This window comes from Ischnura elegans, chromosome 4 (assembly GCF_921293095.1).
Source record: "Ischnura elegans chromosome 4, ioIscEleg1.1, whole genome shotgun sequence".
In the NCBI taxonomy this organism is placed as follows: domain Eukaryota; kingdom Metazoa; phylum Arthropoda; class Insecta; order Odonata; family Coenagrionidae; genus Ischnura; species Ischnura elegans.
Window position 1 is genome coordinate 52284403 of NC_060249.1, and position 26929 is coordinate 52311331.

A 26929-nucleotide genomic window follows, 5' to 3' on the forward strand; every position below is an offset into this window, starting at 1 on the left:
CCAAGAGGCTTCATCTGAAGTGATTTCAGACGCTGCCATACATTTTGGGTGGCATAGTGGTTGCATACACTCAACATTCCTTGATCATTTTCGCCCTTCGTAAAACCATAACCCTTGCACACTGAATTGTTGACGACACACCTTGACTAAATATTCACAATCTAAGTGGTAAACCCAAAATAAATATAATTATTTTTAAACAAAATATATGTAAGACGCATGGAAAAGACGATAACTAAATATATTTTCGGAATTTAGCCGAAGTCGGTGTAGTGGTTTTCGTTTTGCGAGGTAGGTACCATTCTATCTTGCCAGTTTCAGGCAGGTTTTCGCAAATATCTTTCTTGTTTTACCTTAACTTATACTTTACCGTACCGTATGGATTTGTCACGAAAGTTTGTTCCTAATGAGTGCCGTCTCAACAACCTCTTGTTACGAACAGCGTCGCTAGCTCCAAAAAACCGTATTTCTACATAAGAGCCCATGTTAAATTACCCTAATGTCACCGTCAAATATCTAAAAAAACGGCACATGGGAATCGATTTTTCATCGGACAATGAAAGTGCATCTTTCATAGAACATGTGACCAAAGATTCTTCAAATCCTTATCACTTTTACCAAAGCGTTCTGACTACCTTAACGATATCCGATTTTAAAAATAATTCGGTTCTAAGACCCTGATATAAGTTGGTGACTTTACCTCATACGGCTTATTTAATCCTGAAAAAAGCCGTTTTTCGGAGCACCTTATTTTTAATTCACCTAGCTGCTTACTTTACTGGCCACTTATTATGTGTTGCATACAGTCTCATGATAAAGGCGAGTCATTACGGAATTAAATGAGATAGGAGTATATTTGTATCATTCTTTATTAATTAAAGCATGAAAAGTCTCAAAAAGTCAACAAATTATTTCACATTCATACATATAATATGCAGAATTAAAGCGTAAAAAAATTGCACCAGTGGTACATAAAATAGTGCTTTCCCGGAGAGCAATTAACGCAAAAGCCGGGAAATTCACATCCAAATATTATCATGTCAACTGAAAATATAATAATTAAAACACGAGATGATATCATTTGAACAAATAACTTCGTGATCATCATTCAGGTTATCCCGTATCAAGGGCGACTTGGGAACCCTCAAAGAGAAATCTGAAATGTTGACAATCCCAACATTGGGGTTGTACTTATGATGTAGAAAAAATACAACTAATTGTAAGTACAAAAATGAGCAAAAAAATCCACAAGCCACAATTAACACTTTAAAAAACTAGGAAGGAGGATCACAAAAGAAGAGAATGCTTGCATAATCTGATGAAGTACTACGGAATGCAAAGCGAGTCTATGCCATTGCAGAAGAGATGAATTGTAAAATTTCCTGAGTAAAATGAGGTAGAAAGAACGGTTAAGTGTACCAAATAATGCATGGCATGGCTAAAAGAAAGTATGGTTTACTAAGTATGTCGTTGATATGCACTTGGAAAGCAATCGGGGACTTCGCAAATATAGTTATGAATGTGGTGCCACACAAAACATTCAAATAATTATGGACTGAATGAGTACATTGAGAGAGGTATGAAATGAAAAACTGAAAACGCCGTTATTTTACTTTGTTTACATTCACTACAGGTGAAGGGGAGGGATAAGGTGGATTTTTCGTCACAAAGGGCATATTTACCACTCCTGAACAGGTTTATAGAAAGGAAAAGTTTTGTACACACTCATCTTGTCTTTATAGCATCACTTCTTAAATCAAAACAAGCCTCTTATCACAAATCCACACTCCTATCAGTTTTCAACTAAAATCTATTGACTTAAGCCTATCATTATGACATTCAAAACAATCAATTGGAACAAAAATTGTTCTTTCAACCAGATTAATATCAGCGAATGCCTAAAATTGGTGAAAAAAAAAATGCAACCAAGATGGGGAAAGCACATAACGCCTAATACTTGCTAGCTTAAACAAGATATGACCACAAAATAATTACAGTCGCCATTAATTTTCACGTTTTTTTTATTAAAGTGGCGACTTACAAAAATTCCCTGCAAAAATATCGATATCACAGCCTGTCCTCAATGCAGGACTATAACCCCTTAGGGGAGTAACTTCAATACGGATTGGCACCTCGATTAACTGATACTCCCCAATTAACCATATTAAGATAATAGTGAATTTAGAGATGAACATTCGAATGCCATCCAAGTTTGTATTCACAATATCTAAAATTCTGAGCTTACCTTCTGAAGAATAACAATAACTCAATTCCCAGAGAATTTTCATCAAAGTCAACCGAAAAACTAGTTTCGGAAACATAATTCCCAAACTAATCTGGCATTCGTTTACCTATTAATTTCTAAATATTGGAAGACATAGTTTAGTGAGCATATTTTTCACCTCTTAATTCTGACCGATCATTGTCCCGAGAGTAAGGGCCACTTTTTAAGTTTTATCGACCAGCCACGGTCCATACAATGATTATCATTTTCGAGGATATTTCGAAAATCGCTGGCACGTTCACTAGGACCAGAAATAGCAATTAATTCAATCACTTCGGTAAATGGAAATCATATCGAAGAAACATCTTCATCGCCAAGCTATTCTTTCGTAAGGTTAATGGAAAAAAATGCCAAAGTTTCCGTCCGCATCGCCTGAGTTTGAGACGTCATCGGAGTTAAACTTCGCAATAATGTCCAGTGGCCACCGCTCATTATTGGAGGAACTAAAAACAACAATTAAGTTCGAGAAACCGATGCGTGTTTACCAGGAATATCCGAGAAGCGGTGACCGCTCGGAACAAGCACGTGACGTCATATTTCTTTTTGTGAACTTCGGATTTTTCATCGCGAATAGCTTAAGAAGTATGCAACAGATAGAATTAAAATGGAAATATACGTGTCTCTTAATTCTCCACATTCTAGTGCAATCGACGATTGAAATAAATAGCGAACAATCCAGCTACGTTTGAATAGAATAAAGAGGTAAGAAATGAGCAAAATAAAGACATATTCCAATTAAATTTATGCTCTTTAAAAGATTTCAAGGAGAGTGTGGAGTGATAGCGGGACTTCGTTGACGACTCTTGTGCTGGCTGCCAAAAGTGCAAACCAACCGACATTAGTGATACCAGATCAACTGCTTTAATTAAACACAATTTTGGTGGCCCGCAAAATGTCCCCGCTTTCTCCTTGAGATCTAGAGCACAGGGGAAATGCAACCTTCCCTGTACAAGCAACTTCCTCCTCGGCCACTTTCTTGCATTATCCCTGAATTCTGAGCATTTATCTGCGAGGAACTTAAGAGGCCTGGTTACACGGTACATGAACACGTTCGAGCTTGCATGCCAATTCATGAACGATTTCGGTAGACCGGAACGGAAAATTCACGAATGCATGATCCGAATTGAAAGAGGTTCTATTTTCTGTTCATGCCTTTCCACAAGTTGGGTGGATACATGGTACACTGATGCGTTCATTCCGACGTCCATACGTTTCGCCATTAACTCGCACGTGTTGATGTACCGGCAACCAGGACTTAACAGAGCTCCACCACCTCACCTCGAATCATTGCATCGGAAAGTATATGCATGTCCATTATTGTATGGCACATTTATTTTTTTCTTCCATCTCTCTCCGCTTGGCCTCCAAGTCTCTCTGCCTCTGGTCCAGTTGGGCCCTCCTCTGGGCAGACATCTGCGCCTCCTCCCTCTCCCTCTGCCTCCTCAGCTCTTCCAAGTCCCTCTGGTTCCTGAAGTAAGCCTCTTGCATCTCCTTGGCCATCTTCGTCGCTTCTGCCATATCCCTCCCCTCCCGCTCCCACCGCTCCCTCATCATCCTCTCCTGCCTCTCCGCTTCCTCACGCCACATTCTCTCTCTCTCCTTCTGCTCTTCCTCCCTCCTCTTCCTTTCCTCCTTGGCCCTCATCTCAGATTCCGTCAGCGCAGCCTCGCGCCTCTCTCGAGCCTCTTTGAACTCCCTCTCCTTGTCTTCCCTATCCTTTTCCTCCTTCGCCCTTTTCTCCTGGGCCTGCCTCCGCCTTTCCTCCTCCTCCGCCGTCTGCCTGTCCCTCTTCCACTGTTCCTCCTCAACCGCTCTCTGCCTCCTCAATTCCTCCTCCTTGTCCATCCTCTTTCTCATCTCCTTCTCCTCTTCCTTTATTTGCTCCTCCTTCCTCAACCTCACCGCTTCCACTCTCTTCATCTCTTCGACCTCTCTCTGCCTCCGTTTCTCCTCCCGTTCCTCCGACCTCTTCTCTTCTTCCTTCCGCTTCGTCTCCAGTTCCTTCCTCACCTTCTCCTCCTCCACTCTTATCCTTTCCTCTTCCTCCTTTAGAAAAGCCTCCTTCTTGCGTTTCTCCTCCGCAATACTCTTCTCCTTCTCCTCCAGTTTCTTCAGCCTATCCTCCTCCATCTTCTTCACCTCTTCCTCCATTTTCAGCCTGTCTTCGTGAACCTGCTCTCGCTTCTCTTCCAATTCCTTAGACGCCTCATTCAACTCCGCGCGCATCTTCTCCTCTCTCCTCAGGAGCTCCTCCCTCGTCTCCCTCGCCTCTTTCTCCCTCCTCTCCACCGTCTCGGCTATTTCCTTCCTCCTCCTTTCCTCCCACTCCATTTGCTCTTTGTCTCTCCTCTCCCGTTCCTTCTGATCCCGCTCTGCCATCTGCCTCCTCTCCTCGCGTTCAGCTTCCGACCTCTGGTCCATGCGCTGCATCATTTTCTCCACGAACGACAACTGCATGTTTACCATATCCCTTTCCGCGACTCTAAGTTCGCGCTCACGCTCCACGATGTCGTATTGCTTCAGCAGTTCCACGGCGTTGTCCACATGGACGTGAGTGGCATTTACGCCGCTGCCCGTCATTAGCACCGTGCTCGTTGCTCCAGTCCTTGACAATGCTCCCACGTTCCGCCTGAAAAAAAATTAACGAAATATTAGTGACAAATTGCGAGAGAGAAAATATGTCTTACAGCCTCAGGGTATTGAATGAAAGAAGTTACTTTTCTTGTGGTCGCGGGAATAGTGAAAAGTTCAATTTACCACCAGTTACTCCACCAATATTTGTACGATGCGGATTTCAAACCAGATTTCCGGAACAATGTGTAGATGTCTCTAATCCATACAATGACATAGGAAACGGAGGTCGTGCTCACGAAGCCATTGTACGAGAGATATCTCCACTCTGTCCCTTTTTCCTCCTGTCCCAGTTTTTTTTTACATTTTACCTTTTCTTTTCGGCGAAATACGATGGTAGTTTTTAGGTTTGGTCCATACTGCACGATAAAAATACCTATTTAAATAAATTCATCATGTAAAAGTTAACCCATTTATGCCGAAGGTTTGAAAATTATTGTAGGTGAATAAAATGAATGAGTGAATTCACGCATAACAGTGGTGGATTTGCCTAGTGTTCCAAAAATGGAGCACTGCTAAATGAAAGCTCATGACAAAAAAATAGTGTTTCATCGTTTTCTTCATTAAGCAGTATAGGTTAACTATTACTAAACATACAGGAAACAATTTATAACATTTGGGCGTAATAACAAATAGTTATTAATATAACATTAGAGTAGGTCTCAGAAAAACTGCCTTAAAAAAAAGACCGATATTTTTCGACACTGGCTGCGATGGATGGGCAAAACTGACTAAATCTTTGCGCCCCATAATGAAATATTTCTTTATAAAGAGTTAATGAAAGAAAATCCGTGGCATATTGGCGTATAATAAGTCGTAGACATTAAATTAGAAAGTCGCGTCAGGTGTTCCAAAAATGGAACACTAGGCATAAATGGGTTAATAATTAAGGACCATACTTCCTAAGCCAAACGTGCAAAACGAAAATGGTAATGGGAGGAGGAATTTTTAAAGTATGCGATCATACGCAGCAGTATGCATTAAAATGTGGGTATCCACCATTTGTAGAGCCACTTAAGAGATCTGTTATTATATTTTATGCGCAAAAAAGGTATTTTTTTGACTAGTGACAGAAACAATAATGGGCGGAGGAATTTTCAAAATATTCGATCAAGCCTAGAATTATGCCTTCAAATTTGAGATAGTTTATTTTTTCGCAAGGAAGAAAAGACAAATCATTCTCACTTAATTTGCTTTAGAATACTATTATTTTGCTTCAAATATTATTATGCTCATTAAAGTGAATAAGGTAAAATATATATGCCACCACATTACGATACCAAATGGCTTTAAGTAAACTTTTACTCTACTCTCACCCTGCAAATTTCATATTAAGGAATTAATGTGGCATGCCTTACCCAATAAAAAGCCTCATTCATGTAAAAATTACCTGTATTCACGGAACTTTCCACTTTAAATGCTAATGTACGTTAGAAATGTAACTTTTTAAATCGTCAGTTGTATCGAAACCTGTCGTTTAAACTTCACTTTACAGTATTGATAATGATATTAATGTAGAAGCATTTTTAAGATGAATTTTATGCTTCTGCAAGATGGGTAAATTGCTGATTTGTAGCAAAATAAAAAATGAAACACTCCTTCCCATGATTTTTAAAGGAAAATCAATAATTAGGTCCACTTTATCTACACAGAAAAACATTATTCTAAAATAAGTTCAAAGCTACACCATTTTCACCATAAATACGGTATGCTACTTTTCAGAACAAGAGTAATCTGTTTCATCGAGTATGGTAAGCTGAAGTTTCAAGTTATCATTTGCGGTAACTTATAAAACGATATGATGTTTTCAACTGTATTTTTTTATTCAATGATTCCGTGATATAGGTGCTTGGGTGTTTTGAAATAGTTTTTTCTCGATAACCTTTTAATCTTATAGTCTTCTGAGAATTAGTCTATAGTAAATTGTTATTTCCTTATAGTTTTTTTCTCCAGTGAAAATTTTTCGGAAATAGATGGATGTTGGGAAATATTCCCCTGACACAAAGAAAACATCAACACTAGAACCGCCGAAGCAATACCTCTACGTAGATCCGCCACCGCGGCCATTTTGACCGCTGCGACGTTTCTGCTCAGCCTTGATTCTTGATTGAATCATAAAAGTACACGCGATTCCTAAAGACAAGTAGCTGTCCTTACTAGGGATTTACCTCAAAGATTTAAAATAATGTCCTCGTTTAATCTGCGACTGTTGAAAGTGTTGATAGCGGTCAAAATGACCGCTGTGGCGTTTCTAGTGTCAAAGACAAGTCCAAACCAGCCTTCGGGTTGAAGCACAGAATGAGTTTTATTTTTTTCCAGCTTGGACGACAATAGGGTGGTTTCCTATTATTTTTTTATTGCCTAAATCGAAAGGTTTTTACTCCTGGAGTACGAATTTCAAGTTTTTAGATTTTTAAATGACGATATCTATTTTTCGCGATTAAATGAAAAGTAAAAAATTTCAAGCGCGCAAAAACGCGACGGGTAAGTATGAATGCCGGGAAAAAGTCCGTGTGACGTCGTTCTGGTTTCCGCTGCCGCAACTAAGGTGACCTTGGGGCGAGGCTCTGAGCGCTGATACGACGCAGGATGCTAGCAGGTAGCAGAGTACCATGCTAGCTGGTAGCGCTTGGCTTAAATAAGAATTTTTAATACCTCATCAAACGAAGATAACTTTCCGACCTCAGCCAGTTTTAATAGGTGATTATTAAGACATGTTTCCCTGAGCTCTCTGCCTCATGCATGCATTGGTAACCTCAGACGATATAAAACTCCTATCCACTCGTATAGAAACTAGGTTCCTGTGACGTCACGTGGAGTGGCATCCCATGGGCGCCAATCTGGCCTTTTTCAAATGAGGATAAAATTGACCCTTGCCATTCGTCTAAACCGGTATTTCTAAAACGAAATAATTTTTATATTATGAATACACTAATGGTGGGTAACGAATCGCAATCAATGCCTTTCGTTTTCTTTGATGACGGAAACCACCCTTTTGACTGCCAAGAGAGTATCTAGTGATCACTAGGTTTATCTGGCATGACTAATTACGGGATCTTACCCTCCAGATCCTCCGCTATACCCAGGAGACAATTGGGCCAGTCGCACAGCTTCCTGCAACCTCTGCGCACTGCAAGAGTGAATGAAAAAATTCAGTCCGAAATAAGTAAAACTTAAATACTCACAGATAAAAAGCATAGCAATATTTACGAGTAATTTAACCTCTTTTATTAAGATCTCACCTAGAATTAGAGCTGTTATCAGAATCGCCAACTGGTTCACTTGCGCGCTGATTACCCAAATTTGCTGGATTCCTACAAGAAAAAGGTAAGAACATTATGATAATGAGCCGCCTTTCAACTTCAATATGGTGAATCAGCGATACATTACATAAGATGACAAGTTTGCACCATGGGTCAACTCTTTTGAAAACCTTTAAGTAGTAGTGGTTAACACATCAACAGGTAGTTTCAGCGCGCGCGAAACGGCAACAGATATAACGTTCAACCGCCATGTTCTGGGCCTCCTTTAATAGAGTATCTTAGCCCATAACCATTGTCTGGTTAACCAACGTTGGTTACCAAGACATCAATTGTTCTTAACGCTGCCACTTAATTTGGCCAGCAAGAGTGTACCCAGGATCAAAACAAGGTGGCAAGCCATGGTCTTTCTAGCTGTAACATTTTACATTTTAGCACGGAAAAGATGAATGAAACCAACATTTTAAGACTATTGCAACGGAATTTTATTAGTTTTTAACATTATTTGCTAAAAAAAACATTTTACATACTTGTCCTAAATTAATATTAAAGAAAAATAGCTGAAAACGTTTGATTCAATCCAGTCTTGATTTTCCTTAAAGACTAAAACGATTTTGGCTTCAAGGGGGGGAGGCAGCTGCTTGCCCCTCGCTGGGTATGCCCACGTTGGTCAGCGCTGCTAGCGCGGCCGAAACAACAGAGTTATCAAAGCACTACTTGAACTTTATACTCTAAGGCCGAACCGCAAAAAAATATGAATAGAAGAGCGATATGATCATTTCGACTCTCCTTAGGCGAGAAGACCATAATCCTATTATCCGAAGAAACTTCACTAAACCTTTAGACCATTGTGTCAGCCAAGAATAAAGACGACATAACAAAGAGTAACATCTCTATAAAATTGTTTTAACAATGAAAAACACATTCTTTATGAGCCATTGTGACGATACAGAGGCAAAAATAATCAATCAATATGGTAAATTAATCGGGAAATATCAGTATAATTGAATCACTATATTTCAAGGAAAAAGTTTTTTCTTTCTTTATTCAGGTCGAATGAAGGTTTTTTTAAACGTTTTAAACGTTTCGTATTTTCGAGGTACCCATCTCTATTGATAAAGCATCTCAATGAATTCATTCACTCAAACCTAAAAGTACAATTCCAAGAATGTATCGCGTTGATGGACGGGGAAAATAAATTACGACGATTAACATGTTTCTCCGGCCACCTTTCATTATCCTCGACTTGAAATTCTTGCAGATTTCTCTCATAAATTAATGGAAAAGTGAAAGATACCGACCACTCTTTGTCTACTCGATGGCGTCTTTATAGCAAATGGATAGACACCAATGTATATTACAAAAAAATTTTAAAGTTTCTTATTATAGAAATAAATTTTACGAAGCAAGAAATCCATTAAGGGCTATTTTTATCGAAAAACATCAATTTTTAACTGCATTTAAATGCCAAGTTTACCGCTTTGCGTCTTTTTATGCTCATATTGCCGATGCAAAGGTCTTATATTTGCAAGAATTGCTAACCGTTCCAGACTTTTTATTTTCGCGTCTACAAAAGTTATTTAATTTTTTTAATTCGTCGCATTGTTACCCCTTTTTCTTTTCGACCGGCGCGTAAGGACTTTTAAATGTAAATTTATTTTACGTCTAAATGAACAGTATAACTTAGTTGGTATAAGCGCCAGGCTCTTCAATTTCACCATGAGCCTCATCCCATTCTTGACCCCGCATTCACAATTCCCGGTACAGCACGACTTTCAGTCACTACTCTCCAATGTATGGTAATAAAATAAATACTGAGTTGATTCCACAGATTTATTTTCACTCAACAATACTCAGGAGGATAGCCTGTGACGGTTGAAACCGGTCGAGTGAAAATTAATTTGTGGAATCGAACAAGTAATTTTTGTATTACTCAGTCTAAATTCCACTAAGTAAGTAAGCTTGCCAACCATCGATTTTACTAGTGTGCTGTTCCCAAATAACGGTAAGCTACATCAATCTCCTCCGACGACCCCACGATTACAACTAAGAGACGAAAAAACCTTCCTCGTCACCTTCCTCGACTTTACCACTTGATCTATCGCGAGTCGTATCACTACAACGTGCACATAAATGTTTCAGGAGTAAATATCGCGACGAACAACCTCTGTTGGGTCGTCTTCCTCCCCCATGGCGGCGGGGTAAAGTCTTCGCCTTGGGTTTAGTTATGGGCTTGAGTCCCAGAGGGGGGTATTTCACAGCCCAAGGCGTAGATGTATGCCATGTTCTGTAAGTCAAGTCCCTGGAAAACCTAATTAAAATTTTAGCCTTTTGCAATACCAGGTCACGACGGAATATTCCGGAATGCAAAGCATATTTATAGCGCCTCTTTTAAGTGCCCATAAACCCATGTTAACAGAGTGCCCATTTTAATCGGATAAAGTTTTGCTCTCACTCTCTTTCTCTGAAATTGTGAACACAAATTAAACAAATAAAATAAGAGGGATAGACTGTAGAATAGAAGGATTCAGAATGTCGTTTTTTCACGATCAATAAGGGACTATAGCGGCAGCGTTTTAACTCCCATTTATATTAGATACGCTACGCTACGCTAAAATTTCGCGGGCTTCGATTGTAGCTCAAGTTCCCAGCTGATTTAGCTGTCTACTGAGAAGTTCTGCACTTTTGATTGTTTTTAGTGTTTTATTTTCGCGGTGTGATCATGGTATAGTGTCGTAGGCTAGATTTAGTGAGGGTGGGAATGTGGGAGGGGATTAGGGCAGTCTTGGGGACTTTGTGCTTGGCGTACATGGTGATGGGGTACAATCTCAAAGAGTTGTTAGGAGTTCATTTTTCGTAGCAGGGACGGATTTTTCGAGCCGGGGAAGCTATGATTTCAAAAAGATTTAGATTAGATGATTTGTAGTGCAGCTTACTAACTTATGAATACGTAAATTCATGCTTCTGAATTTTCTTATAATTTCATATCGTTTCTAACAGCATGTTTTGTGTTATGTTTATTGGCAGATTACCTTGATGAGTAGTTGGCTAGTTTTGCCTTTACATGAGGGAGATAGTATAGCTTGTTACTATGCGTAACGTTTTTTGGACCTTCATGGTGAATCGAAAACCCATTACTGTTCCACAAACTTTTGTTTGCCGACTAGTTTCGACGGCTATAGTGTCATTATCAAGACAAACATAAAGAGCACTATAATTTCGAGCCTTATACATCCGACAACAGTACGGGGAGGAAGACCAGATGAGTGAAAGGGGATTATTATGGGTGGTATTAGAGGGAGGGTCAAAACATAAAAGTATAAAATCTGGGGAGGGATAGGCAGATAGAAGGCCAGGTGGTAATGTTTTCGTGGTGAGCATGTGGGAATCCTATTGCATGATGGTTAATTGATCACCCCCCACCAAACACCCCAGAGAACGCTCGCAGGGCATTATGTACATATAGATGAAACTACGTGCATCAGAGAATTGATGCATTGTGATTTTTGATCGTAGCCACGACGCTTAAATCCTATGAGAGGGTGACCCAGAGATTTTCCTCTAGAATTGCAATATGGCAGCACTAGTCAAGCTTCCACGAGACGGACTGGGGTCTGCTTGGGTACTCCCGTCTGATGTTTACTCGACTTCGCTGCTCCACTGGGATCATATCGCTGTGCAAAGTCGCCAATTGCTAATCTCTCCACCACAAGTCCCCCCTCCCTGTTGGATGGGAACGCCACACGGGGCATCCGAAGCCAAAAGAACAACACAGTCATTCAAGCGCAAGTTTTCATTTGTGCTCGCGCAGGAGTCAAATCAGGGGCCACCCAAGTGTTAAAGTGGGGAAGGGCAGACACCACGACTACGTAGCGAGCATAAGAACCCAATTCAAAGCTCCCAAAAAGGGGTTATCTACTTAAGAAAAAGCGTCACGGCTGACTATCCACACACATCCTTCTCCGCTCAAGAGAACGTATGTATCCCTTCAGCTCGACCGGTCTTCTTTCGTGGCAGATTGCTAAAATCATTATATGAACTGGAAGTTTTCAGGGTAAATAAATTAAAACCGTAGTCAATAATTATAATTCCCCTCTTATATTTTTTGTTACATTAATCCTTCACAAAATAGAGGGGGTGAACAGTGTATTCATCCCTTGAAAACTTTTCCATTAGCTACCATATCATATGTCATAAAAAACGAAGAAAAATGGTTATTTTAATGTTTTTTAAAGTTTTTTTTTCAATTTTCACCCCCTAAATCTTTTCAGACCTGGTAAAGTTAGTCTCTATCTTAACCCTGATAGCCCTTAAACGTCAGTTTTTTTCAATCAGAAGCAGATAGCATTAGTAAAAGTCCCTTGAAAAGCGATAAGTTTAGATAAGGGCTTGTTTTCCCCAATTTATGGGTTGCGTAAAAATGGAGGGTGATAGAAAAAAATGGAGGTCATTTTCGGATTCAGCGACCCAAAATTAGCCAGACACACCCTAAATTGTAGCGAGGCAATTTTTGAACTATTTTTTTGCAGAAATGTGTTACCTGTATCTCCAATGTGAAAATTTAATTAAGTACATGCATTGAGTAATTGGTGTAAGGGAAAAAACCCAGACTCTCTGCTCGACCTCTTGCGTTCACCCTCGCATAGCATATCTAAAGATATCACCACTACGTAGGTTTCTGCGGTGTTGAGGTTCTAATGTCTCCATTCTTTCGGTGCTACCCTGTCGGTTGTTGGTTTAAGACAACAGTTTCGCTGGCACTGCTGCCAGCGTCTTCAGATCGAAGATGATATTCTTCTTTGATGATAACTTGAAACCATTGCCTTAAACCAACAACCGATGCGGTAGCACCGGAAGAATGGAGACATCGGTATCCACAGATATAGTCGTAAGGCCTGGCATTACAAAATAAATTAACACTTGCGAGTTAATTTCTAATAACAAGAATGATTTTGTTCTACCGGAACAGAATAACATACGAATGCATGTTCCAAATAAGAACTGTTTCTATTTTCTGAACATGCATTCGCACAAGTTGGGTGGTTACACGGCGCATTTTGGCGTACATTCTCGCGTTCGTGCATCTAGAAATTAACTTTTACGAGCTGATGTACGGCGTTGACAGAACAAAAGGCTTGAAGCGCCCTGTGCATGGGTGTGCTGACAGATTTGTCGCCTCGAGAGGTGAGCATTTAGGTTGCAGCTGTGGCAAGAAAGCGGACCACCCCGGAGAGTCGTTAGAATTCCGGAGTGGAGGGCGGGCAGCGATAAGGGCACGCCGAGGTGGAGTCGGGGTGAGGAAAGTGGATCTGCCGACGCTGCGCGGGAACACTTAACCATGTTTCCGTGAGATCTGAGCCTCATGCATGCATTGGTAATCTCAGGCGATCTAAAACTCCTATCCACTCGTATAGCATCTAGGTCCCTGTGACGTCACGTGGAGTGACATCGCATGGGCGCCAATCTGGCCTTTTTCAAATGAGGTTAAAATTGACCATTAACATTCGTCTAAACTGGGATTTCTAAAAAGAAATAATTTGTATATTATGAATACACCAATGGTGGGTAACGAATCACAATCAACGCCTTTCGTTTTCTTTGATGATGGAAACTACCCTATTGATGACGCCATGTCGGCAGCTCGTTGCGGCGTCGCAGAAAAATCTGAAGGTGTTGGATTTTCTTTGCGTGGAAGCGTCAGTACCCTGGCGATTTTGAATTTGTGTTTGTTTGAGGGAAGCTTAGGTATGCAAACATACAGGATTGGCTCAAAAGGAAGTAAATAATGCTTTTTATTTCATTATCTACCGTTATACTGAAGCTTTAAACATTGATATTTCAACTTTTTCTTAAATATAAGCATAGAGTAAGTATACATACTTACTCTATGATGTAAGACAAAATATGATAGCCCTAAATTAGATTACGACCACATTGGACCGTACATTAACAAATTAGATGCCCTCTACCAATATCACAACCTAAAGCGTGATGGCTCATTGCTAGTGGATGTGGTTGTTTAAATACCAATATATAACACATGAATTTGCGAGAAAGTAAATGTATTGCATCACGCAGGCGCGAACATATGTCTTAACCCTCAGATTACCAACGGAACATATGCATGTCCCCCAAAAAGGGAAAGTATATGCCAATGGGTCATAGGATAGGAAAAACAGGGATAGGATCGCATAGAAGAAAAAGGACGAGGACAATGGCACTATGGTAGATGGAAAGAAATGGCCAGAAATCAGATGATAATCAGAAGATGTCTTCCCCCTTCCACAACATTCACCCATGGCCCTCGGAAACAACACCCGAGGATAAGAAGACCGCCACGTGTATTTAAATGCTTTCGTTTCTATGTTCAAAGTTTGTTAGCCCTGGAAAAAATCCTTTAATTTCCACCCTTTTTACCTCCTCCGGTTTTTTCAAGCAACACCTCTCCACTCTCCCCTCCCCCCCCCATGTTTTCCACTTCTACCCATTCCAGCCACCTCCTTGAGGATTTTCCATCTCATTTCTCCTCTCTCTCTCCCTCAGTTCTCCCACTCCCGCCTCCTAAATATGTATAAATTATCTGTACTTACCACCATTTGTACCTTGAAAATGATGTAGTAACATCGAAACTCGGGTCGGATTAAATTTATTTTTGTTGAAAATTGCAAATCATCTTTCATTATGAATCAATTCCACTCCATCTCGCTAGATTCCTCGAATTTCACAGAGGATAAAAATGAGGATTCCAGCCCTCAAAGAACCCCCTTTCGATACGTGCCTGAGCACAAGTTGAAAATTTCATTGAAATGAAATATGATTCGTTCCACGCACCAACTTTCTTGAAAGTCTTGCGTGCCGTCTGAGAACCACCAGGGAGTTTTTGAGAATTTCCGGCGAGGGAATTCGTGAGGATAGCTGCGCTGACGATTGAAGTGTAAACAGCCGCAGGAAGGAGAGCAGACACATTACAAATGGCGAAGGAGAAAGCGCAGATGGACACGCCCCATAGATAGTGCCGAATTCAGATTTAGTTTAAAACGATAGTCATTGCTCTAGGACCTCTAAGAACAAAAACGATTTACTGTACAAACATCATGTAGTAAAATTAACATAGAATAAATATAAATATAGGATGATGGAATCAAGTCACTCACTCGTTGTGAGCGATGAACCAAGAAATCACTACAACGAAGGAGTTCCATTGTACAAATAAAAAAAAACTAAAATGCACAATGTTCCAAAAAAATTATAATCAGTTCCATTAGAGAATCTATGTGTAACATTATAGCAATTCGAATACCCAGCGACTAATCACTGAGAGAAGATCCAATGAGGAAGAAGTTACATGAACAGCTTTAAGATAAGAACAAACACTCAGAGAAATATAAAAAATGTACATTTTTCTTCACGTCACCAATATACTATAATGAGACGCTAAGCCGTAAACTATAAAACTTTGCCTTAAGCGATTTCAAAAACCGAATATTTTTATTTCATCGGGTTGATTATTCCAGACTTTCTGCGGACGTACAGAGAAGGAAATTCCAAAAATACTACTCTCCTTCAATGGCAATTCAACTCGAGTCGATAGAAATGATTGATAATTTAATGCAATTTTTTTTAATCCTAATTTTTACAAGGACTCTTACAGCTTAGAGAGAAGAATCAATGTCATATGCTGATTGCAACCGCAATCTAAAATTCTTTGTGGAAAAAAACTCAGACTTACTCTAATGAAACTTTTCATATTATTTGCCACGGAAAACTAACGTACTGCTAGCTCTAAAGAAAATTGTAAGAATGAAATACAAGGGATTGCGTTTTGGAAAGTTTTTTCATCAATTTGACTATAAACTTTACGAAAAACAAGGAAAATTTTAATTTTGTAAACTTTCTCCATTTTCTATTGTCGTAAACAAACTGAGGCCAACATTGAGATTCACAACTTCAGTACCACAATTGGAAATGGAGAAAGTTCACAAAGTGAAGGTTTTCTGTCTTTTCGTCCATCATCCCTTTTTTAATTTCAATTTCACAGTTAACCGAGAGACAAACGTAAGCTAAGCCAAAATTTTATGTACTGCATGCGCAATCCCTACTTTATGAGTTACCTAAACATAATATTTTGTACTTTCGTGAGTTGTTAAAAGGTATTGTGTGTTTCTAGACAAAAACGTGTTTTTTTGTGTCCACTTCATTCCCTTTTATCCTCAACAAAGAACTAGACGTTATTTCCAGTGATGTTCAGTTATCCGAAAAATCGATTATCCGAACACCCCTCTGCACCAATTGTTTCGGGTAATCGGCTCTCTACTGTACTCATAGTGTTTCCGGCAGGAGGAATTCGTCGCAAAAATAACCCTCACCGGAAACATATGACGATAAGAGTAATCTATGCATATGAAATGAGTGCTCTAGCCAATGCGCAGGCCGCAACGCCGTCTTCCCGCGACAATTTTTTTCATAACATGACGCGTTCCCGTGAAAATTCGCCCAGTCAAATATCACCAACTTATCGCGTTCTTTCTGCTCTTCAAGATGTTGTAGCGGTGACGAATGCAAAGATAAGGGAGGAAATTGGCCGTCTAAGGCTGATACCGAAGCCAGTAGACGCATCGCTGTTGTTTCGAGCCAACGTAAACTATTCGTGAGCCATAAACAGTTCCATCGCCATCTGCCTGGTCTGCTAGCTTGGCGAACCTGCCTTATCTCACTTTACGCTTCAGAACTCCAGGCTGTTTCTCGACTCAGGATGAATGCCCAAAGAAAACGTGAACAAGATCGCTCAAAGTGGAAGTACGGTAAACATAACTGAGGCCAACATTGGTATGCACAACTTCAATGCCACAATCGGAAATGGAGAAAGTTGACAAATAAAATACATAGAGAGTTCACCAATATATTTTCTAGTTATCGAATGTGATAGAGTTTGCAACGTAAGAAGAAAAGTGTTTTTCCCGTTTTTCAATTAGCAGCTCACTTCTCGAGAAAAACTTCTTCCAACGATTAGGTGGTGACGTCACAAACCTCCACCGAGTGGGTGACATTTTAATTAATTAAAAAAAATTTAAACAACAAAAACAATTATGAATAAAATGCGAGTGCAAATTTGTACCTCAGCACAATAGTAAAAAAATGATTCAAAAGTCAAAAAATTATTTTTAAAGGGTAATTACAGCAGTCAACTTGTCTAGTTTCAACACTGCTTCTCAACTTTTTCTCCCTTGCTCGCATCGGTCTCACGTGGTTCGCAGTTAGTTATTCATTAATTGCGTGAGGCATTTAGTGGGGTCATGGCGATTTTCACCTAATCTCACGAGGGAGAGTCCTAGAAAGTGTCACGTAATTTTTTCCCGCAAGAAACACATTAAAATGTGATTCTACGATCAAGACTACTACCCTAGTAATCTTATGCAATAGTCTTAACTGATCTTAAGTAAATATAATTTTCTTTTTTTATTAATAAATCCAACGCAACGAGGCAAAAATTTACGTATTTACACTGAAAATACGCATTTTAAACAAGCTCACGTGAAATTAGAGGGATCAGGTCGAGCCAAATCTCACCATATCTCACTAAGCGGGGATCGCCAAAATCACCTCACGTGATTAATGGAGATAAGATATTCCTTGCGCGAATTAACGCACGATTCTTCCCGAAATCATGTTTTTAGTCTCTTTCTAATTTTTTAAATAGAATTGATAAGGACCTCCCGTAACCATTTCAAGTGTGAGTTTTCTTCGGGAAATAAAGCAATAGTAAGTAAAGCAGTCGAACAGAGGCCGTGCAAGAGAATACAGGATGACGAAGAAAGGAAAAGAAATAAAAGGAAGGGGCCCGCTCTATTTCCAAAGTAGTCGGATGTAGCAGCCTTTACAACAGCGGTCCCGAACCTTTTTTTTACACCCGTACCCCTCTATATGAATATAACTAATATGGTATCCCCAAAAATGTAACGTGCACATTTCATTACATAATTTCACTACGGGTAGGTGACACTTTTAGTTATGAATAATTGTATTAATATAAAATATGCTTTAAATACCCCATATAATGTGTATACGGATCGGGTTGGTGTGGTAGCTAGAGTGTTGGCTTCCCACCCGGTGGGCCCGGGTTCAAATCCCGGCAGTGGCAGAGAATTCTCAGAGATTGCCCGATCCCTGCTTGAGTGTTGTGTGGAGGACATTTCAAGCGTAACACTCCGTCCGTCGGATGGGACGTTAAGCCGTGGTCCCCTTGGCGCCTTTCGTTAAGAGCAGGCTAATGCCGACGCCGGGTTTCTCTCCAGCCTTCCTTACCTACCCTAACCTCATGGCGCAAATGACCTCAGCTGTCGGTCGCCTCCTCCAAATACCATACCATACCATAATGTGTATACATATTTCCTGGCTATGAGATAAATAGTTCCAGGCGTCCGCCATTACCGATTATTTGCGGCGTACCCCCAACTGGTTCATCTTGTACCCCTAAGGAGTGCGCATACCACCCGTTGGGATCCGCCGTTTTAAATACTGCTACTTATTGCTGTACTAACGGTATCGGCAGTCAAAATGACATTTTAGGAATTAAGAAGGGTCGTTTTTTATCTCACGCAACCTTTAATATCCCCTCTTCTCGTCACCCAAACCCCATCCTCAGCCTTACCCCAAGAACCAAGATATATATAAGGAGGAACTCTTTAAGACTTGTCACACTTGATAATGTAGTTTGTAACGACGAAACGCATTGTGTAATAATAAAACTTAGTAGAAATATTGCAATGTCTTATTTTAATAATATTATGAGCTTCCACCATATCGTGCCCAACATCATACAAGATATTCGTGATGATCAATTGAAAGATTCGGTGGTTTATGTCTGCTTCTGGTGGGGTATGTTTGTTTGGAGGTGAAACTTAGTTCGCGTTTTATTACACAGGGGTGAACGACCCTTCACCACGCAAGTTTATTAAAAATATCCCAGGGCCGTCTTATTGGAGGATGAGATGTGTCTAATTCAATTTGGATTTCATTGCAATTAAATATGAAGAACGTTAGATGGTAAACACAGGGCTAACGCAATAAGAATACGATAATAAAATTAATCCAAACCAGTATTCACGAAAGCATGATTAGACATCCATTAAACATTAACTTATGAATTAAATATATTATTGTCATTACCTTGAGCCAGAGCTGTTAATACTATGAGCCGTTTCTTCATCGACCTGGTAATCTAACAAGTCTTGCATCCTGAAAGGAAAAAGAAGATATTTCTTTAGCTCGGGCACTTGAAAAATTAGTTAGCGAGTAAAAATAGCAAAGGGGCCTGGTCTGCAGATATCAAAACATATTCTAAACTGAATTCCGCAATTTTGTTCCACGAGCGTAGAGAGATCATAGCCATGTCCCATACTGCAGTGCTGGACAATTATATTATCATACAACATTTTTATTCCTTGCGAGAAATGACAAAATAGTAATTGTGATGTAGAGTGACTCACATTCTTGCAACTTTTTCGGATGGCATTAAATACGTCCCCAGATAAAAATGAATGTTTTTATTCGGCGCGCTAATTCAAATTACAAAATATCAATGTGATTACTGAGCGATACATGCGATATGATCGTCATTTGCCGATTATTGGTATCAGATTACGTGTTTATACCGTTATCAAAGCACACATTCAACTTCTTCGTGATTCATAAGCCATTTTTTGGCTAAATTAAAGTCCTGTTCGACTGTTATCTTTGCCACATCACTTGGCAGCGCAATAAAAATAAATTTGGCTCAAAATATAGAAATTCCACCCCAATTGTAAGATCAGAATTTTACAGAGCAGTAAGGGGCTTTCGGATGGATAACGCATATAAAATTGACGTTTTCTGTCAGAACAAATAAAAAATTTGTGATGGATGATCTTGCCCCAGGTGTAAGAAAATAATTAACAAAATGTATGTACTCTTCGATACCAAACGAATTTCATCAAAATATCATCATTCCTATTCCCAATTAAATAGAGCGGGACAAAATGTAAATTTTAGGGTCACAAGTTTGATGACTAATACGTGGAAGATACTAATACGGTTCGTTTACAGAAGACTAGAACAAAAATCGGAAGAATTCCTGGATGAGGGCCAATTTCGATTAAGAAAAATCAGAGGCACAAGAGAATCAATATTGGGGCTAAGACTGCACATAGGCAGCTTTTAATCGTCCACCGGTTTGATGATGGGAGGCCGACTTCGAAAAATAGGGGTTATCTGTGATATAAGCGAGTTTACTAGTCAAATAAGCGGCCGTGGACCAAAAAGGACAACATGCCGAGGTAGTACGGGTCTAATCTTGGGTAAAATCCTTGGGCCATCTAAATGACACATTAAGCCTGTGAAGATGACCTGACTTGGCGACGGGAGGCCGCCAATAATTATGCCTCCCATCACCCGGGGGAGAGGGCAGCAGCTCTTCTTCATGTGAGTGAAGGTGGACACCACATTGGTCGGTACAGCGACACTCATTTCACTGCAGGCGTAGTAACATTCAATGTATTGGCTGTAGTACAGCGATGTGGAAGGTACGGGGAAGCCACCACGTTACTATCCCCACGAGTCGAAGGTACTCAATTTTTTAACATCAAATATGATGGAATTTTCTCAGGTAAAATATTCCGGAGCTAAACTAATACCCTATTCGTATCTCCGGGCGGGGACTACCCGAGAGAGTACAATGGTCAACCTTGATATAGTAATGAAATTAGGAAAATGGAACGTGATGTTGCTTAGGAATTACGGTAGACTAAAAAACCTTAAGGTGGAAATGCAAATATTTGACTTAGACGTGCTAGGAATCGGCGAAATGGATTGGCCTAAAGAGGCTTTTGTAGGGAAGCTACAGGAATATACATCCGGGATCCCTAAACAACAAATGCTGTAGTTGGAATACGGCTGAGAAAAAGATCCGGAAAGCGAGTGAAGAAAATGCTTCCTATAGTACAATGAAAGGATAGATACGGTAAAGTTAGAGACTAAACTAGTCGATACTGTAGTGGTACAGTTTTAAATGCCAATTAATACAAATGTGAATAATTTGAAGACGTCTACGGAGATATCACGGAGGTGATCAAATAGATATGGGGTGAAGAAAACCATATTGTATTAGGTGATTGGAATGATGTCTCCGGCGAAGGGCAGAAGTGAAGAATAACCAAAAAAAATATGGATAAGGAACAAATGAAAGGGAAGAAAAGCCTCTGGAATTCTGTACAGAAAACAAATAAGTGGTTGTCAACGCACGGTTTATGAATCACATGCGAAGATGATATACAAGAAAATGCAAGCCACAAAAGAAGATTTCAACTAGACTATATTTTAGTGAAGCACAGGTTTAGGAAGCTCATAAACTATCGCAAAAGCTGCGCAGGGGCAGGTATCGACAGTGATCATAATTAAGTTATGATGAAGTTCCATTTGAAATACAAGAAGTTATAGAAATCAGTGAAGACCTCAGGGCAATTAGAGAAACTAACGGAGCCATTAATCAACTTGGAGAAGGCCTTTGATAATGTGGATTGGAAGTCAACGCCAATAATTCAGCAATAAATTAGTGTTCTACAATGACCGTGGAATTAAGCATAGTTTTTATAAAAACAAAATAGCTGTGGTATAATGTGTACCCATTTCCGCAGATGGAAGAATAGGAAAATGAGTGAGACAAGGGTGCACACTGTGCACTGTCTCACATAATTTTTAATGTTTACTTCAAAAAAGCTATCAACGAAATCAAAGACATGGTTTTAAGTATCTATGCCTACAGAGAAAGAATAAATATGCTACGGCATGCTGATGGCATAACAGTCAAAGCCGGGACAGGGAATGATTTGAAGAAGAATTAGACAATTGTGGACCTTAACACCCAAGGAGGATAAGTGCATTTTTTTTATTTTTGGCGATAAGTAAAGGTAATGGTTGATGGAGTACACAATAATGCTGTTGAATTTGGACACAAGTGAATTACTGATAAGCATATACATTACAGATTCAGTGATTTATATATACGTATCCCTTTGTCACAACAATATTGTGTATCCTACCAGCCATCATCTGTATTAGTCTCCAAAAATAAACAATGGCTCTAATCCCCCTTGGCTGTCAAGGTACTAAATTATAGAAAGGAAATGGACAAATATTAACTGAGAATGACAAAAAAAGAAAAGATATATAACATGCAACAAAAGAGAGGAGGCTAGGGAACTAAAAGCTTGAAGAAGTGAAAGTTTCGTAACCTAGGAAACCGAATTACCAACGATGGACGAAGCAAGAAAGAAATAGCAAGGAAAATGGCACAGTCGAAGAGGGCATTTCACTATAAGAAGAATCTACTAAATCTACTATCCTTCCCAATCAATGCCGGGTGGCCGGCTATTAAGGGGTCATCCATTAATTACGTAAGGCGTTTAGGGGGGGAAGGGGTCAAGCCGATTCTCACCCAATCTCACGTTGGGGAGGGGAGGGATCCCGGCAGATATCAAGTAATTTTTTTCGGCAAGAAACGGAGTAAAATTGCAATCTTAGTAATCTTAAATAGCAGTCTTAGCAAATCTGAAATAAAAATGATCAAACAAATCGTATTTTTTAATAAAGCCACCGCAATAAACCATAGATTAACGTGTTTACACTTAAAATACACATTTTGAACAATCTCGCGATAGATTAGAAGGAGGGGGGCGAGCCAAATCTCACGATATCTCACAAAGGAGGATAGGGGGGGGGGTTTACAAAAAGTCGTCACCTCACGTAATTAATAGAAACTCTCTAAAGGATGAAAGGGAAGAAATACGTCACTATGAAAAGGCTAGCGGATAGGAGAGAGGAATGGAGAGCTGCGTCAAACCAATCTTAGGATAGCTGTCTTATGATGATGATGATAATATCCAATTTGGCTGTGAACCAGAGAAAAACCTAATTTCGTTGCAATTGACCCCCATCATTAAGCTTTGGATTTCTGAAATAATGCATCATAACGCTCATTACCTAACACAAAAATCAAGCCTGCCGATATACAGGTATTTTACCAGGTTATGTTATTTCCAACGCTTACCTTTCACTGGTCTCGTCTCCAGATTCCAATGCACTGGGTGTGCCACTAGATGAGCTTCGATCGAGTCCCTCCATCTTGAAAAAAATTAAACAAAAAATATTTTACCAAAATGGGAGAGAGAGAGTATGAGGGTTCTGGGCGAACCCTTCGAACGATACAACGCACCGGGGCCGGGAACCAAGCCAGTGGCTTATACGCCCAGACACCCGGGGAGGGGAAGGAAGGGAAGGAAAAAGGATGGAGGCGCCGCCGCGATAGGAGCCCGCCGACGCCTCTGGGAAGGGATAGGTACGGAAGGGACGGGACGAGGGAAAAACACCTCAACGCTATAGAAGCGAAGAGGGCCCTACTATTAGCGAAACCAAGCATACGCAATTAATGTGCCAGCGATTTTAGTGGGTTTTCCTATGAAGAAGAAAAATCCATCGACCAAATCGCTAGAACCAAAATGGGAGTATTCATACGTGCTGAAGATACAATATTCTATGAGTATGCAAGGTGCCCAGCCGACCAAAGCGGAAAAATTCATGCGCATAATTTCAGGCGTTCCAGGGAATTGTTGCAAAATACCAGGTTAATCCCACGAGAATACGGCGACATATAAGAATTTTAAAACACCCAATTAATTCAATGCTTTTTAAAGACATTATATTTATGTCATTTTTGACGTTCCTAGTTGAAACTCTTACACTTCATGAATAGAAATTTTACACTTAATTAACGAATGTCTCACTTGGCACCTGAAGACGTTCGCCTTAATTTAAAGAGTTAAACAGATATACATGATGTATAGATAAAAATCGATTTTCAAAAACAGCAATTTAAAATTTAAGCAATAAATTTTAAGGCACACATGTACATAGAATAGTCCAGAAAATGTTGAACTGAAAAATTTTCATGTGAAATGAATTTGAAATAAATGATTTTGAAATTCCACGTTGGAGAAAAAATTCAAGCATTAATCATGCATAATTCCAGAGACTGAATATTCACGCATAATTTTCGATTCTCCCAGTTTTCCCGGTCACTGGACATTATGGGAACATGATGCGATTCTTTATCATAATTTGCCTATGATATTAAAACTTAAACCGCTAACATTGCCAGAGATATATTTAAGAAATTCCGATTATAACAGGTACTAAAGTCCATTTCAATCTCAGTTTGTAACTTCATTACCAATATGGAGAGTTTATAGATAGAGTTTCCAATATGGAGAATCACGATCGGTTTCAATACAATTTTCATTAAATTCAGGTACCAGATTATTTACTAGTTCATTAACCATCCACCATCCGTTGGTAAATTCCGCTACCAGAGTTTGAAGAGCAATGTATGACAGGCCACTCATTCGATCTTTAAACAGAGAACACAATATATAAAATTATTCAGTCTCAAGCTCTAATCAAGCTCTTTCATATGATATCTCTGTATTTGCCGATAACATGATAATTTATCTTCTTATGATCTTATTATTTAACAATCAGGCGAAGGCACAGTTGATAACTCACAATCAGTCCCTCCCACTCTGTCTAAACCAGTCCTTTAAAATATTTCGTTGAGTGATCGGCTCTTATCGTGGAGCCAATAACTCCTATTATAATTCTGAGGATTCGTGAACGATCCACGGATACTATAACCAAACTCTCTAAAGGTAAATGCTAGGGTTAAGGGTATTCAGTGCAACATATTTTCACAGGAAACTCTTAAAACCGGAGTAAAAAACTGCACTTGAAATGGAAAATTACGAAGGTTCCTTGCCTTTCAAGCATCCAACCCATCATCTCACGCTCAAGAGGGCTACAAACGAAGAAAGCCTGCGCACAATAGCAACCCTCAACACACAATTATTAAACTCACCCTCAAATATAACAAATTTGTTTCACCTTGCTGGCACTCGCTAATTAATGCTTAAGCAAACAATAATGGAACTAGTAAAATTTACAAGGAAGTATAAAGAAGATTAAATAAAATATATTTCCATTTTCAACCCATAACCAATCGCCAGAAAAATGCTAAGTGGGCTTCAAATGAAACACAGCGTAGATTTTTCACCCCTTTGACAACACATTCATTGGTCAACAAACGGAGACATTGCCAGTATGCATAACCAATCCTCAAAATTCAATGACTCCACTCACCCTTACAACATTTGTTTCGACACGTCGGCACCTATATCACATTTGTTTCACCTCGATGGCACTCGCTAATTAATGCTTAAGCAAACAATAATGGAACTAGTAAAAGGTACAAGGAAGTATAAAGAAGATTGAATAAAATATATTTCCATTTTCAACCCATAACCAGTCGCCAGAAAAATGCTAAGTGGGCTTCAAATGAAACATAGCGAAGATTTTTCACCCCTTTGACCACACATTCATAGGTCTACAAACGGAGACATTGCCGGTATTCAAAATCAATCCTCAGCAACTAATGACATCACTTTCACTATAATATGCAATATTTGTTTCGGCACGTCGGCACCTGCCAATTAATCCTTATCTTACACTCGGAATCCGTCCATAATTTACCGGAACAATGAGCAAACTCGTAAAAGATAAAAGGAAGAACAAAAGGAGGTGCGGTGAAATACAATTTCATTGCAGACTTCAAATTCTCTTACAAAACAATTTAAAACTGGGCTCTCGTGGAATACTACGATGACTCACCACTCCATTGTCAAACATAAAGATATCTACACACGAGCACATTGCCAGTCTACCTAAGCAATCCTCAATATTCAATAATGCGACTTACCCCATAATACATATCACACATGTTTAGCGCTGTCGCCTCTTGGTGTTGCCAATTAACCTCAATATAACTATTTACCGAAACAATCAACAAAATCACAAAAGGTACATAGATGTAGAAATTAGATCCACTGCAACATAGCTAAACACGGAAGACTGTTGCTAAAACCTAATACATTGCACTCGAAATGGAACATAACGAAATTCGATTCTCCAAGTTATCCATGCCATCGTCACACATAAATAAGGCTAACACAGCAAGTGCACAGGAGCAATCTTTAATAATAAATGATTCAACTCACCCTGTGATATGTCAGACGACTTTCCTCGCCCGGCAAACCTGTTGACGAGATGTGACCAAGGGCCTATGGTGCGACCAGCCTCCTGTTCCGACGACTCCTCCGCAGCGAATGATTCACACGAAGCCGCATAGCGACGAATAGACAGCCCTTTATCTCGAGGGTGACCGAATCTTTTTTTCCGATCCGATCATTCACCATAGTGAGCCGACTCCTTACGCAGATAGATTAAACGAGGGATGTGCAGTAGGGTGGGCCGAAAAAAGGTTTTTTTTTCCTGATCAAATTTGCCCTGTGCGGGAAAGTTGCGAAATGATATAAGGATCTCGCACACAAAATTTTTTTCAAATCGGATAATATTAACCACTGCCGCCCGAGCTCTAAAGTTTAAAATTTTGCGAAAAATCAGGCTGATTTCAGAATCAAACGGCTATTAAGACGAATTTTATGAAAATATGGGATAATGGATAATATCAAAGAGTGGATACATGTTTATAGTTTATGAAAATGAAATTTGACGTTTCTTTGACAAAATCTATGGTTAAAAAAATGTCTATGAATTAACAACAAAAGTAGAGTATAGACCACCCGCACAACACAACTCATTTTTTTCCTACATTTCT

General features: G+C 39.5%; 1 protein-coding gene across 1 annotated transcript; it reads right to left on the reverse strand.

Annotated features, from left to right (window-relative positions):
• Positions 1-859: 859 nt before the first annotated feature.
• On the reverse strand, positions 860-26442 carry LOC124157466 (golgin subfamily A member 6-like protein 22). The gene is made up of 6 exons (XM_046532202.1): positions 26310-26442; positions 23255-23328; positions 19342-19410; positions 8158-8229; positions 7977-8045; positions 860-4913 (listed from the first exon to the last, which is right to left on the reverse strand). Exons 2-6 carry the CDS (start codon positions 23326-23328, stop codon positions 3599-3601), a joined length of 1599 nt encoding a protein of 532 aa, XP_046388158.1. The 5' UTR covers positions 26310-26442; the 3' UTR covers positions 860-3598.
• Positions 26443-26929: the final 487 nt, after the last annotated feature.

Bases quoted from the DNA above. Each gene is read 5' to 3' on its own strand.
- LOC124157466 (XM_046532202.1), bottom strand. From the start codon at position 23,328: ATGGAGGGACTCGATCGAAGCTCATCTAGTGGCACACCCAGTGCATTG. The intron at 8,230-19,341 runs GTAATGACAATA...TTTTTCTTGTAG, and splicing joins ATTAACAGCTCTGGCTCAAG to GAATCCAGCAAATTTGGGTA. The intron at 4,914-7,976 runs GTAAGATCCCGT...ATTTTTTTTCAG, and splicing joins TATAGCGGAGGATCTGGAGG to GCGGAACGTGGGAGCATTGT.